We start from the raw sequence: 15,590 nt of genomic DNA, 5'->3' as shown, positions 1-15,590 counted from the left end.
GAAGGTAGTATGAAGTGAAGGACTTTGGATGTCTACAACTCAAATGCCACACAGAAAAAACAAGGGGGTGACATAATGTGACACGTGGACAGGGGAGTCCATACTTACCTACCTGGGTCAGTGGCTCTCCAGGGAGCAGATCTCCTTAGACTATTAGAAAAGGAAGAGCAGTCACTACTGACTTCAATGAGAATGACATCTCTTTTAGCAGAAGCCAGAAATTGTGGGATAAAGGTGATTTTTTTAATCAAGTCATCTTGATAGTCTCTCCCTCAAAGAGACCCAAAACAGGCTATTTCTGCTCACCACATGTAAGTTTCTGCTGGTTATGAACAGATGTTCTGGTATTCTGCTATATTTTGGTGGAATCTTGCTAACATCTCTGATTCCCCAACAGATAAATCCATTTCTGTTAGAACTGATCTGTTGATTAGGAATGTAAATCCTCATATGCAAAAACAAACACTATACTTCTTTCACTCTTGTGAAGTAAACACATGTTATGCATAAAAATATTTTTTCTGCAAAAAAACAAGTCCTACATGACTTTGCATTGAAAAATTATTTAGTTATTGCTATCATTTATATCCTGCCTTTCTCAAAAGAAACTCTCTTTAAAATCCTGAACACTTCAGGACATTCAAATTAGGGAGAAAACTGCATGAAAACTCTTTGCTCTGTTATCCTTCCCAGCAGAATTTTGAGACTGTTAGGAAGCCTACTTTTTTTCAACCAGGAAAAGAATAATAGATACTATTGCTTTGAACTGTGTTGGTAATACGGATCAACACAGCTGCTTTCATTTGGGGACTCCCCTTATAACTATGGACATTTGTTTTTGGAAAGGCATGACCTTTGAGAGATCATAACCTTTTGGAAAACCAGGAATCTCCATTGCCTTTTGGAAGCGTAACCCTTTTGGAGATTAATTGGCATTTATACTATTTGGAATAATCATAATATTTCATAAATATTCCTGAGAAGAGTTAAATGCTAGTCTGAGTGAATTTTCTCCTTGGTGGTAAATATCCACTAGTATTCATGCAAGGCAAATTAGGCTTCTCAGTTGTTAGACTGATATGCCTGGTTATCTCTCTGAACTGTTAGGAACAAAGATTTGCCAGTGCACAAAATACATAGCAGATCTTCAGAAGTGTTATTTCAGTTGCCCAAAAGGACATCTACTCTCCCATAAAATATATTACTTTGAAATCATGATCCCATGATTACTTAGCTTAGCTAATGAGGAGAGATCATGGGAGTTGGAGTCCAAAAAACATAGGGAGGAAGGGCCACAAAATGGCAAAGGGGAGAAGCAAGTGAATAGGTTGCAGGAACCATAGGAGGGCTGTGGAAACCCTCAAACTATCTTGCCCAGGAACTTCCAAGCCTAGAATTGCCATTGCTTCTACCTCTTTCATCTTCCAGTACCTCTGATTTCTCCAGATTGCCTGGACCCCTGTAGTCTCCACTGAAGACGGCAGGGGGGTTGTCTGTTTGCATAAAGCTGGAGCTTTCGTTTGTGTTTTTCCTGCAAAATAAGAAAGATAACAAAATGACAAGGATTTACTATGATAAATTCTTCCCATAAATCCAATGAGTATCTTTAGTTTTGCTACCAAGGATTTGGTTTAATGCATGAATCATCGGCTTTCCAGAGTGAGTTGGAGTATAATTCCAAGCATCCTTACCACTGGCGATCCTGCCTATGGTTACTGGGACTTGCAGGCGAATAATATTTAGATGCTGCTCCTAGAATTTGGGACTTGCTCCCTATTTGCTGTCGTTGTATTGGGGGACAAGGTGGGGTTTTTTATTTAGAGAAAGTTTTAGGACTAAAGGGATTGTAAGAGAGTACTATATTGCTTTCAACGTTACTCTTTTAATTGTATCTTCATTAGGTATATGTTTCAAATCATTTTTAATATGGTTGTGTTGGAATTTTGGGTATATATTGTTAGCATTTTCATTTGTAAGCTGCCTTGAATCCTATTCTTGGGGGAAAGTATATATTTTGCGATAACAACAAGAACTTACTTTTTCCTGGTCTGGCTGACGTAACACACCACAGCTATGAGGATGGCAAAGGCGACCACGGCTCCAACAGGTCCTACTTTTGCCCACATCAGACTATCTGTAAAAGAAAAAGCCACAAGAACAGGATTGGCAACAGGGTTGCTGCCAATGCAATAGAGGCAAAATATGTACGTGTATATAAAACAGATCCAGCCATAGTCATGCTTTCAAAGTGTCTCTCTGCCTGTGTTGGGAGCAATGGGTGTTCTGTAAGCAAAGATCTGTCCTCTGTTAAGGCAGAGAAGGCACAGGACATTGGAAAGATAGTTCATAGAATGGTGGGTTGTGATGTGGCCACCCAAGTAATCTAGTCTGACTCACTAGAGACCCAAGAAATCCCCTTCTGCCCCATCCAAAAAATGTGGCCACCTCTAGCTTCCACTGAAAGAGTGCTCTCTCAACCTTAGCATACCGCCTGGAAGTTCATTCCTAATTTCATCTAAATATTTTTATTGTCATTTGAACTCCCTTGGAGTTTGAATCATATCCTGTGGAGCAGAAATGATCTACTTTGATGAAACTGGGACCAAATTTTCATCTTTACTCTTTGATCTGTATCTATCTAGATGAGAGGTGATCATATGCTCACTAACTGTTTTGATTTTTGGAGCGGAGAAAGGTTTGGATGGGTCTGTTCCCCCATACAAAATGCCCCCAGCCTTTCTGGAAGCTTCAAAGAGTGGAATCTTCTTTTTCGGATATCAGGTGTTGGAGAAACAGCTTTTGGACATGCACTTTGCCCACCCCTGATATAGAACTACAGATAATGTAATACGTTTTTAGATGCAAGATAAATGAATGTGCCTCTTTATCATAGTGCTTCTTGATCATATCTTTGCTAGGCTTGTGTCTCTTGATTCAATCCTTGCTAGGCTAAGCACCCAGAACAACCTTCCTTCCTCCCTCATTTCTCAGAATTTAGTTTGCATATCCTCCACACAATATAATGGAAAGCTGGGTCACAACATCAGAGTGTGTTGTCACTACAATAGGTTACCAAGTTCTTTGTATCCAGACATATTCTTAAGGACTGCCACCATCTGTGTATGGTCAAGCAAAAAGGGTTATGGACAGTTTCATTGTCTTCAGTTGGGATCTCATTTCATTCATCACAGTGGTCCAAATGGCAAAAGTTAGAAATGTGTAAGAACATGCAAGTTGAGAGAGGCTGTTGCAGTTTGCTTTTGCTTGAGCCTATTGGGAAGGGCAGGATTCCCCACTCCTTTCTATCTCTCTCCCACTTGCTGAGTTAAGTGAATGCAAACTACTTTGAATTAAGCCGGGCTGTGGCACAGCTGGTTAGCAGCCAGCTGCAATAAACCACTACTGACTAAGAGGTCATGAATTCGAGCCAGCCTGGGTCGGATTGAGCGCCTGACCATTAAATAGCCTAGCTTGTTGTTGACTGAAGCAACCCAAAAGATAAGCATCTGTTGAGTAGGAAATTTAGGTACCACTTTATGTGGGTAGGCTAATTTAACTAATTTACGACACCATAAAATCGTCCAGCAGTGTGCATGTGGAAGAATGAGGAAGTACTCCATCAAGGACTCGGTGTCACAGTGGATAATGAAGCAGCAGCTCCCTCTGTGGCTGGAATCGAGCATACCCTCATGAAGCCGGAAGCTGGAAAATGTTACTTTGCCTCTGTTTCTGTCTGTGTCTGTATGTTGTATGTCTAATGGCATGGAATGTTTGCCATGTATATGTACATTGTGATCTGCCCTGAGTCCCCTTTGGGGTGAGAAGGGTGGAATATAAATACTGCAAATAAATAAATAAACAAACAAAGGGGAAATATAGGAGGTGAGAGAAACAGAAACATTTCAAAATGCATGGGAAAGTGAAATGTTAAAGGATTAACCAGGATTCCCTGCCAAACTGAATAAATGAGCAAAAGTTTCTGCTTTTTCTCCTGCCGGTTCTTGGTCGCATGCCAGACCAAAACAAAAAAGAACCAGTGGGGCTGAAGATCAGAACAAATCTTATGGCAGGAGCCTTGAATATCAGGGTTGATATCAGCCTGCACTGTATGGATCAGGAGGAGCTTGCTGGACTCTTACTGGAGTGATGGAATTGCAGTTGTTGATTCTTGGTGCCGTAGTGGTTCCTGGCAGAGCAGACGATGAACAGCTGGGAGTCCACCTCCCTCTGAACAGTGAGGATGCTGGTGACAACATAGCCTGTTTTCTGTGAGTACACAAACTCCCGGTCCGTCTCGTTCACCGTCACATTACGCGTAGGCAGCTCAAAAGTGATCACGGCCTCCGGGTTGGATTTGGCCGCACAGATGCACTTCACTGTGTCCCGAGCAGCTGTGCACTTGGAATCTGGCAGGATAATGGGAGCAACTGTGTAGAGAAAGAAAGAGAGAGAGACTCAGAAACAGAGAACGAGAGAGAAAGGCCTGAAGTGTAACCCTGGGCCAGTCCAACGGTTTTGCTTGTTTCCTGTCATCAGATGCTATGGGATTATAACTTCCACTAGCCCTTGCCAACATAGCCAGTAGCAAATGCTGTTGGAAAATGAAGTCCTGAAAGATTATAATGATGAGATAGTTTCTATAGGTTCACCTCAGCAAATTACACATCAGATTTTGAAAAAAAAAACCTTTGGAAGAGTCCTAGAACATATCCAAGAATTCAAGAAAGACATCCCAGAAGAACGGAATAAGCCATTATGGAAATGACAACAAATGGCAAAACCCCAACAGTTATACTATGGGAACGATCACTTCTCATAACATACTATGTTATATATAATATAATAGCTGCTGAACTTCCCGACCAAAAGGTCGGTGGTTCAAATCCAGGGAGTGGGGGTGAGCTCCTGCTGTTAGCTCCAGCTTCTGCCAACCTTGTAGTTCAAAAACATGAAATGTGAGTAGATCAATAGGTACTGCTTTGGCAGGAAGGTAATGGCATTCAATGCAGTCATGCTGGCCACATGACCTTGGAGGTGTCTATGGACAACGCTGGCTCTTCGGCTTAGAAATGGAGTTGAGCACCAACCCTCAGAGTCGGACACGACTAGACTAATATCAGGGGAAAACCTTTACCTTTACCTATCACTTTTTAAAACCAATCTGGAAGAACCCAACATCTGCAAATACCATTTTGTTCAGGCAGCCAAATGTTTTAGATTGGATTTTAGCCCTGGGAGATCCTGCTGCCTCCAAACTAGGAGAACCTCAATGAAACGTGGATATGCAGGGGAGAAATATATGCAATTTTGCATCATGAGCACTGGTAGGAGAGGCCCTTTGCATGTACCCTGATGAACACAATTTCCAGTATCATGACTTCCTGGGAGCATGAGCAACAACTCCCATTAAGCTTCACTGTTGAAAAGTGAATTCCCAGGGATCAGGGTCCAGCGCTCACATTCAATGGTGAGGTTGAAGGCTGTGCTGCGCTGACCGAACTGGTTCTCTGCTGTGCACCAGTATTCCCCATCATCCTCATGAGTCACTGACTCAAACTCCAAGGCCACCTGGTTCTGGTAGACTCCCATGGCCATGGCCTTCTTCTCCTTGAAGATGGTGATGGTGGGCTCAGGGTTGCTCTGCGAGCTGCACAGGATGCTTACAGGGTCTCCTTCAACCGCCACCACGGATGTGTTCACAACTGGCTTCCAAGGGGCATCTGTGAAGAGAAGGGGAACAAAACTGACAGGATCTTCCATTTTCCACCACTACGAATGTAAAATACCCTTGGCAGAACTCTGTTTTCTTTTCTAAAGGGCCAGAAATAGGGTGGGTTCAAGACTGTCATTTTGGAGCTGGATGTATTGCAGTACATTTTGTGTTAGAATTTTTTTAAAAATATTTGTACATGCTTATGTATATAACCCTGTGACTTGGTGAGACCGTGGTTGGAGCTTTAATCCTTTTAGTATAACAAAAAGACTCATATACCAAAACTGAAAGTACAAGTGTTCACCACTGTTTTCAGTCAATGAATGAATTAAATGTTCTGCTGTAACATGTTGGATGTAATTATTGAGACACCAGCTTCAATTTTTTTTGGATCACACATTTGCCTGAATCCTGTGTTTAATCCCAGTTGAACAAAACTCATTTAATCAATTAGACCTTGATTAAAAACAATTTAATCAATTACCTAGGTGTTTACTTACCCTTCAATAATTGATGCAATGGGTCATGGCTTGCTTCTGCTAAGGTTGACACCTAGCTGACAATAATGTTCATCAACCTCACTTTTTTCTCTTTCTACCTCTCTTCTCTTCCCCTGCTTTGTCTTTTCCTTTAATTTTGTACTTGCAGTTAAAACTTTAATTATTTTTTAAAGTAACCACACAACCATAAACATCCAACAATACATGAAGGACAAAATCAAACACAACTGGGATCATAGATGTGATTGGACCTCATTGAGATAATGAAAGGTCCAAATGCTTGAAGATCAGCTTCCTGATTCTTTTTTCAACTCATATCCCCATAGTAGTCCTCCCACCATCTTGGATAGATCTGCCCCACAGAATTCAGGAGTTAGGCACTCACATAGCACAGCCAAAGCCAGGGAATGGTTGTCTTTGCCATAGATGTTCTCAGCCATACAAGTGTAGATGCCATCCTGGAGGTAAGTGACATTTTCTAGGTGCAGCGTGAGGTTCCCAGCCACATCCTCATGAAGGATTTCATCTTCTCTGAGCCATGTGATCAGAGCCATAGGGCTGCTGTCTACAGAACATATCAGCACCACGTCTGAGCCATGGATTACGTCCATAGAGGAGTTTGCCTGCACAATACGGGGTGGGACTGGGAAGGAAAGCCAAAGATATCAATTTCAGGTAAATATTCAGGCACCTCTCCACAAAAATCAGTGCTAATATGTAGTTTGGACTTTGAAAAGCAACTCTGAATGCCAGACTTCAGTTTCTGCTTGCCATAGAAATCCACTCGGTGACCTTAGATGACTCTTGGTCCCAGAAAACCTCATTCTGGATTCACTTTAGGGTTGCAATAAGTTGGATGCGTCTTGATGGCACAAAACAACAGCAAATAACCCAAGGGAGAACAGGCTGGCCCCATCCCTGCTGGCCTTCCGTGGGCAGGTAGAGACCTTCTTCTGCCAAAAGGCATTTGGGGAAAGATAAGGGGCAGGCTTTAAGGAGGCTGAGTGGAATTGAGCGGGGCTGATGTGTTAAAATGCTGAGCTGCTGAACTTGCGGACCAAAAGGTCCCAGGTTCAAATCCCAGGAGCGGAATGAGTGCCCACTGTTAGCCCCAGCTCCTGCCAACCTAGCAGTTCAAAAACATGCAAATGTGAATAGATTATTAGGTACTGCTCCAGTGAGAAGACATGCAGTCATGACGGCTACATGACCTTGGAGGTGTCTATGGACAACGCTGGCTCTTAGGCTTAGAAATGGAGATGAGCACCAACCCCCAGAGTCGGTCACGACTGGACTTAACGTCAGGGGGAAACCTTTACCTATACACATAAGGGCCATTTATGTGTATTTGTTGCATTTTAATTCTGTTTTTATCACACTGTTACTATTTAATTGTTTCTTAACTTTTGTATTGCACTTTTTAAACTTGTCTAGTGTGGAATTGTTAGCCGCCTTGAGTCCCCGGGGGGGAGGGGGAGGCAGGGTATAAATAAAATTAATAATAATACTACTCATCGCTGACCCTGGAACTCCGGGTGTCGGCAATGGCCAGAAGTGCTTTTGCACAATTAAAACTTGTGCTCCAGCTACACCCGTACCTTGAGATGTCTGATCTGGCCATGGTGATCCATGCCTTAGTCACATCCTGCCTGGGCTACTGCAATGCTCTCTACATAGGGCTGCCTTTGAAGATAGTTTGGAAGCTTCAACTAGTTCAGAGATTGGCAGCCAGGTTACTAATTGGAGCACCGTACAAGAAGCGGACAATTCCCATGTTGTGGCAGCTTGTATAGTTAATTTATTTTATTTATTTACAGTATTTATATTCCACCCTTCTCACCCCGAAAGGGATTCAGGGCGGATCACATTACACATATAAGGCAAACATTCAATGCCTTAATGTAGAACAAAGACAAGACAAACGCGGGGCTCCGAGCTGGCCTCGAACTCATGACCTCTTGGTCAGAGTGATTTGTTGCAGCTGGCTGCAGCTGGTTGCTTAACAGCCTGCGCCAGAGCCCGGCATCATTACAATAATGTATTGTAATGAATTGTGTGGTTTTATATTTTTCTTGTTTTACACCGGCATTTGATGTTTGGCTTTATTATGTTGGGAGCTGCCTCGAGTCCCCCTGGGGAGATTGGGGAGATACAAATAAAGTATTATTATTAATAATAATAATAATAATAATAATAATTTAAAAAATTCAATAGCACCTTTTTTTCAAGGAACTATTAGTTTCTGCATTAAATACACAGTTATCCTTTCCCTGGACTGTTTTTTTTTTGTTAATAAAAATAAAAGCAGGCTCAGAAAGCTTGCAGAGGAAGAATGACAGGCAAAGAGGGATTGCATAATACTCTCCCGCTGGTTTTCCACTTAGAACGCTATATGCCAAAATTGCTTTTTCTCCCATGGGTAGCAAGGTTATATTGACTGAAGCCTGAGGATAGTCAATGATGAAAGAAAGATTTCTCCTCTTTTCTCTGTTCCCTTTATATTTGCTGCATCCTACACTTTGTTTACATTAAAGAAGACCAACTCAAAACCCTCTTGGGACACTAGTGTGTGTTACACAAATGTCTAGTTTGGCCTAGTACCACATATTTTTACAGCTCCAGTTATTAGGTGTTGGTGGGTGTATTTGAGAGTAGACTTGAAGAGGATTTGTTTGTAAAGCAGATAAATGTAAGTAGGAAAACAGATCTATGGGTGGGGGGAGGAACCAAGAGGAAGCTTATAATTAAAGCTTCCTGTTAGAAAGGAACAAAAATCCATCAAATGTGACACAATTGGAAGTCAATCATCAATCTTCCATTATCACAATAAGCTGGAAGCAACTACCGGGGCTGAAGTTCTAAGGTGGGTGCTACTAATTAATATTGTTGTTTGTCTTTGCAGTAATGAGACATTCTTTTCTAAATAATAAATAGTATAGAAAGATCTTGGCATGAATATGGACTAGACGCTGTAGGACTAGGCACAATAGTGTAGAATTATGTTCTGGAGGAAATTATTGTTTTAACTCTGCTTCTAGTTCAGTGGTTCTGAACCTTCATAATGCTGCAATCCCTTAATACAGTTCCTCATGTTGTGGTGACTCCCAACCATAAAATTATTTTTGTTGCTACTTCATAGCTGGAATTTTGCTACTGTTATGAATCATAATTTAAATATCTGATGTGTGGGATGTATTTTCATTCACTGGACCAAATTTAGCACAAATACCCGATACGCCCAAATTTGAATACTTGTGGGGTTGGGGGAAATGATTTTGTTATTTGGGAGTTGTAGTTACTGGGATTTATAGTTCACCTGCAAGCAAAGAGCATTTTGAACTCCACCAATGATGGAACTGAACCAAATTTGGCACACAGAACTCCTATGACCAACAGAAACTACTGGAAGGGTTTGGTGGGCATTGACCATGGGTTTAGGAGTTGTAGTTCACCTACATCCAGAGAACATTGTGGACTCAAACAATGATGGATCTGAACCCAAAATTGGCAGAAATACCCAATGTGCCCAAATTTGAACACTGGTAGAGTTGGGGAAAAATAGATCTTGACATTTGGGAGTTGTAGTTGCTGGGATTTATAGTTCACCTACAATCAAAGAGCCGTTGGAACCCCACCAATGATAGAATTGGGCCAAACTTCCCACACAGAACCCTCATGACCAACAGTAAATACTGTTCTTTGGCAACCTCTCTGACATTCAAGGGTCCCAACCCTCAGATTAAGAAACACTGTTCTAGCTGATGACTGAAAAATGTTGCTCCACTAGCATCCAAGTGTAGAAGCCAAGAGGCTTTCCATTTTGGAGAATCTGGAGAATTGGTAACTGGTGAGCAAGCAACCCAGGCCCCAAAGATTCTCCAAGTACCAATGTAGCTTAACTCAGAATCTGCCACGTAGCAAAACCACTCACATTTGACATCCAAGGTGGTGTAGCCATCAAACTCAAAAGTGGTGTTGGCGTAGGTGACTTTGCAGCCCAACTCTCGCCCATGGTTTTCTCGTTGTGGCATGAACTTGAGCAGGGAGATGAGCGACCACGTGCTGCCCTCCTCTTCCACTTGCGCATAGACAGAGCGCTCAGCCAGTGTCTCATAGTTCATCCATGTAATAATGGGCTTCATGTCAGGGCAGTTGTCGGGCACCACACATCGCAGCTCCACTTCCGTTCCTTCCACCACTTCTGGGGGGCTCACGATGGTGGGTTTGTCTATGGGCCGTGAAAAGAACCAAAGATGAGGATGGAGAAATTGAAGCTTCTATAGTCTGTATTTAGAGAAGAAGTGACTTGAGAACATACTGCAAGTCGCTTCTGGTGTGAGAGAATTGGCAGTCTACAGAGACATTGCCCAGGGGACACCTAGATGTGTTACCATCCTGCTGGGAGGCTTCTCTCATGTCCCCGCAAGCTAGAGCTGAATCAGATGCCCATTTAACCCAGCATCCTACCAGCAGGGTGTATATGTGTATGTGTGTGTGTGTGTGTGTGCATAGAAGCCTCATTAATCATCCTGAGGTTAGAGTCAGGGGGCTGCATTCATTTTGGGCTAGTTAAATTGGGATGAAATGGCATGCTCTCTTTTAATGTTTTTGTAAATCCTCCCAGCATTCATTTATTGACTGCTGATTCCGGTGCCAGACAAAAGGATCTGTGTCTGAATGCAGGAGATGAATGGAAGAATTTGTCAGTTTTCTTACTCAGCCTTTGATTCATCATTCAGTTGCCATTTTTAAATAAGGTCAGCACAGAAATATGTATGGATTTTGTATACCCTTTTTAAAAAATAAGTACTGGAGTCTCTGGTGGCGCAGTGGGTTAAACCCTTGTGTCAACAGGACTGCTGACCGAAAAGTCGACAGTTTGAATCTGGGGAGTGGGGTGAGCTCCCATGTGTCAGCTCCAGCTTCCGATGCGGGTACATGAGAGAAACCTCCCACAGGCTGGTAAAAACATCCAGGCGTCCTTGCAGATGGCCAATTCTCTAACACCAGAAGCGACTTGCAGGTTCTCAAGTCACTTCTGACACAAAAAAGTACTTTAGGTTGAATCTTTGGAAGCAACTTTTCTTACTTTACACCTTTATTGCTTCAAACCACAGTGCAAAATCTGACAAGTAGTAATACTGAAGGACAGTCATGCCTTGATTTTTATATTAGGGTAGTACAGCGGGTTCTGACAGGGCCGTAGCCAGAAAAAAATTTCGGGAGGGGTTTTGAAAATTTCGGGGGGGGGGGGGTTGAACCCCTAGCACATACCCCTCCCCGCTACAAACCTGTCAATATCTGCTTGAGAGAGTGCCTGGAGGGACTCTTAATGTTTTGCATCTCATAGACTTAGCATGGGGATTTGGTTAACCAGTTAAAATTCATGAGTAAACGAGATTTTTTTTATAACTTGAAAAATTTCGGGGGGGGGGGGGTTGAACCCCTAAACCTCCCCCCCCCCCCTTGCTACAGGCCTGGATTCTGATAAGTTTGGTAACTGAATAAAATCCTCCCCTGAGACTCTCAGTGCTCAGTAAAGAAGAACTAGAACCTGGTGCCCCGATGGCATTGATACTCACTGATGACCTCGAGGTTGCAATGTTCAGGGTAGGTGTACTGATTGTAGCCGCCCAGGTCTCCACGGAAGTAGTATTTGCCTGTGAGTTCGGGACTAAGGCGGGAGAGCTGCAGGGTGCAGTTGCGGAAATTCAGCTCTCCTAGCAAACGGCTGCGTCCAACGTAGCTCTCGTGGACAATGTTGGTGCGAGATTTGAAGACCACCGGGGGATAGTTCTTGGGATACGGACTGTTGAAATACCAGATGCCATGCACCGCCGAGGGCCGTAGTTCATCAGGGTAGTTGAAGCGACATGGGATGACAACGCAGGTGCCTTCAAAGGCACTGATGTGCTCAGGCATCCAGGCGCTCCATGGTCCTGCCAGGACCCCTTGAGAAGAAAGGCAGAAACAGAATGGGAAATGCAATGAGCAGGGCAGAAAAGACAGATGAGCCTATTCAACGCCTTGATAACTTTGTGTGCTTGTCTCCTGTTTTCTCTTTCCAAGGTCAAATCGATGGCTGACACACATTTTGGTGCCTCAAATGCTACACCCAACATTTGAAGCACCAAAAATGGTATTTGTTTTCCCCTATAAGCCTAGTTTTTGACTTTTTATTGTGTCAGAAGTGACTTGAGAACATGCTGCAAGTCGCTTCTGGTGTGAGAGACTTGGCTATCTATGGAGATGTTGCCCAGGGGATACCCAGATGTGCTACCAATCGGCTGGGAGGCTTCTCTCATGTCATGATATACAGAACATGCATTCCATACCAGTTGCCATCTGCTTGCCCATAGAAAATCATGATAACCATGTCTAATAGGGCCAGGAAGACATCTTTCCACCATGTCTCCTGTATCAATTTAACAATATAATTGATATAATACTTATATTATACTATACTAATATTATAATATATTGTATATACTGTACATATAATACTGATAATATTATGATGTAATACAATGTAATAATAATAATACACTATTATAATTGTATATTTATATTACATGTAATATTACTAATAATATTGCAATATAGTCGTATAGTACAATATCTATATATATAAAAGAGTGATGGAATCACAGCAGCAGACAAAACAACAAAACTAAACACCCCACAACCTCGAAAATTGACAGCACAACCCCTCATCCATGCCTCTAGTTTGATACAACAAAAAGAAAAGAAAAATAAAGTCCTAATTAGAGGGAGAGGAATAATTGTTTTTATCCCATTGCTGCCAGTTAGAAGGCTAAGCTCTGCCCACTTGGTCTCCTAGCAACCCACTCAGCCCAGGGGACAGGCAGAGTTAGTCCTCACTTAGGCCTCTTCCACACTGCCTATAAAATACAGATTATCTGATTTGAACTGGATTATATGGCAGTGTAGACTCAAGGCCCTTCCACACAGCTATATTACCCATTTATAATCTTATATTATCTGCTTTGAACTGGATTATCTTGACTCCACACTGCCATATATCGGTGTGCATTTTATCCAGCTGTGTAGAAGCGGCCTCATATAACCCAGTTCTAAGCAGATAATATAAGATTATAAATATTCAGTAGAGTCTCACTTATCCAACATCAACAGGCCGGCAGAAGGCTGGATAAGTGAATATGTTGGATAATAAGAAGGGATTCAACTACCACCAATTCCTCAATACTTTATTTCCCATACCACCATACTTTGCCACAGCAACGCGTGGCCGGGCATAGCTAGTAATAATATATAATGCTTATATAGTGCTTATATTGTGCTATACTAATAATATAATATATTTTATGTATGTATATATAATTTGTAAACCGTCCGGAGTCCCCTTCGGGGTGAGAAAGGCAGGATATAAATGTCGCTAATAAATAAATAAAATAAATAATGTAGTCTATCCAATGCAATTTTCTAAACCAGAAGTCCTAATAACCCCAAAAACAAGACTAAAAAACAAAACACCAAGAATTTTTTGGGGTTTGTCTGTGTAATGGCTTTTGAGCCTGAGAAGCTAGCCATCCATCTACTATTGTTGTTGTTCATCATCATCATCATTTTACTTTCTCCCCAGTTTGGGACTTAAGGATGTTTACAATAGTTAGAACAAATATGTAAGTTCTTGTTATTTAAAAGCTTTTTAAAGTAATTAAATTATCAAAATATTAACATAAGGCTGCAGTGCTTCTTTAGAGCCACGATGTTTGTCTGTGTTGCTGGATCAGATTTCAGTGGCTGCAACTTTGCCAACTGGGAGACTAACTGGGATGTGATGCATTTGCATCACATCCTCCAAAAAATACCTTCAATCAGGACCCAGAAGACTGCAAGAGTCCTGTAGAAGTATGTCATGTTGCTGATTTCAGAAGACCCGAGCAGGCTGGAGAAGGAAAAAGAGAGAAACAAGGTTCAACGGCAGATTGTGGGACAACTGTTTAGACTCCCTGGAGCAGGAAAGCATTCCATATAAAGGTGGCTCTTAAGGTAACATCTCTCCAAAAGAAGAGTGTTCTGTCTAAGGAGTTCATATCTTGGAAGGCATTTGCAGAAAGAAGCCACCAACAGCAAATATATTAAATAAACCCTTGTGCTGCTGAACTGCTGACCTGAAAGTCGGCAGTTTGAATCCGTGAGATGGGTGAGCTCCCATCTGTTAGCTCTAGCTCCTGTCAACCTAGCACCTCGAAAACATGGAAATGTGAGTAGATAAATAGGTACTGCTTCGGCAGGAAAAGGCTAAGAGACGTTCCAAGCCATCTTGCCAGCTACATGACCAGGAAGTGACAACACAGGCTCCTTGGCTTGAAAATGGAGAAAGCACCTTCCCAGAGCCAGAGATGAGCACTGCCTCCAAAAGCCGGAAATGAAAGGAGAAGCCTCTGCCTTTGTTTGTGTTTGTTTGTCTCATTGCATATGTTTGTAAAGGAACTGAATGTTTGTCTGTGTATGTAAAATGCTGTAATCCGTTCTGAGTCGCATAGGAGAGAAGGGTGGAAAATAAATGATTACTATTATATTAATTTGCTGATGTCAGCGAACTCTCAACTATGTCATCCATCTGTGGTTTCCTGGGCAGATAGCTTAGCTACCATAAGCAGTTGTTCCAGCAGAATATGGCTTCATGGACAAGATCAGGAAGAGAAGGAGGAAGGAACGTGATTTAAAGGTAAATGAACAGAAAGTGAGCTGCAACTAATGACTGGGTTTTTAAAAGTTGCTCTATGACATGCCATTTTGGATATATTTAAAATGGTACTGTGAATTTATGATGTTGTGTAGTCTTGTTCTGCACTTGTTGTATTTTGTATTTTGTGTCACACCTCGAGTATTTTGTGAGTCCCTCTGGGAGATGGTGGTGGGATTTATTACTATTATTATTGACACAACGACATAGTCTGACACAGCTAACAAGATAGATATGCTGGATTTTGTATCACACAATCACAAGTCAAACACTTCCCAAGCGTTTAAGACTGTGTGATGTATTTTCGGATGATGCGCGCAGATCCCAGTAGGATCCTTTTGCATTTGGCAGATCGTAATTTTGTCAATGTTTATTGTTTCCAAATGCCAGCTGAGATCTTTTGCGATGCCACCTAGTGTGCCAATCACCACTGGGACCACCTGCACTGGTTTCTGCCAGAGCCTTTGAAGTTCAATCTTTTGGTCCTGATAGCGGCTGAGTTTTTCCTGTTGTTTTTCATCAATTAGACTGTCACCTGGGATGGCGACATCAATAATACAAACGTTTTTCTTTTCCACAACTGTGATGTCTGGTGTGTTTTATTCCAGAACTTTGTCAGTCTGGATTCGAAAGTCCCACAGTA

At 42.1% G+C, this 15,590-nt stretch overlaps 1 protein-coding gene across 7 annotated transcripts in view; it reads right to left on the bottom strand.

Annotated features, from left to right (window-relative positions):
* mag (myelin associated glycoprotein) overlaps positions 1-15,590 on the bottom strand; it is an 89,690-nt gene that overhangs the window by 7,564 nt on the left and 66,536 nt on the right. For 4 of the 7 annotated variants that reach the window (XM_062962603.1, XM_062962606.1, XM_062962605.1 and 1 more), the window contains 8 exons: positions 14,067-14,143; positions 11,796-12,164; positions 10,145-10,441; positions 6,599-6,856; positions 5,460-5,720; positions 4,140-4,427; positions 2,038-2,134; positions 1,432-1,531 (listed from right to left, as the gene is read on the bottom strand). In XM_062962603.1, the coding sequence (XP_062818673.1) occupies positions 1,432-1,531; positions 2,038-2,134; positions 4,140-4,427; positions 5,460-5,720; positions 6,599-6,856; positions 10,145-10,441; positions 11,796-12,164; positions 14,067-14,115 (1,719 nt within the window). In that variant the 5' untranslated portion in view covers positions 14,116-14,143. Of the gene's footprint in view, positions 1-108; positions 151-1,412; positions 1,532-2,037; positions 2,135-4,139; positions 4,428-5,459; positions 5,721-6,598; positions 6,857-10,144; positions 10,442-11,795; positions 12,165-14,066; positions 14,144-15,590 lie in introns of all 7 variants that reach the window. The other 3 variants (XM_062962607.1, XM_062962608.1, XM_062962609.1) reach the window with 3 other exon arrangements.

The sequence above is a fragment of the Anolis carolinensis genome, unplaced genomic scaffold, assembly GCF_035594765.1.
Source record: "Anolis carolinensis isolate JA03-04 unplaced genomic scaffold, rAnoCar3.1.pri scaffold_10, whole genome shotgun sequence".
NCBI classification, from domain to species: Eukaryota; Metazoa; Chordata; class Lepidosauria; order Squamata; family Dactyloidae; genus Anolis; species Anolis carolinensis.
The sequence above is the reverse complement of the archived record's forward strand: the minus strand, read 5'-3'. Positions and strand labels throughout refer to the sequence as shown.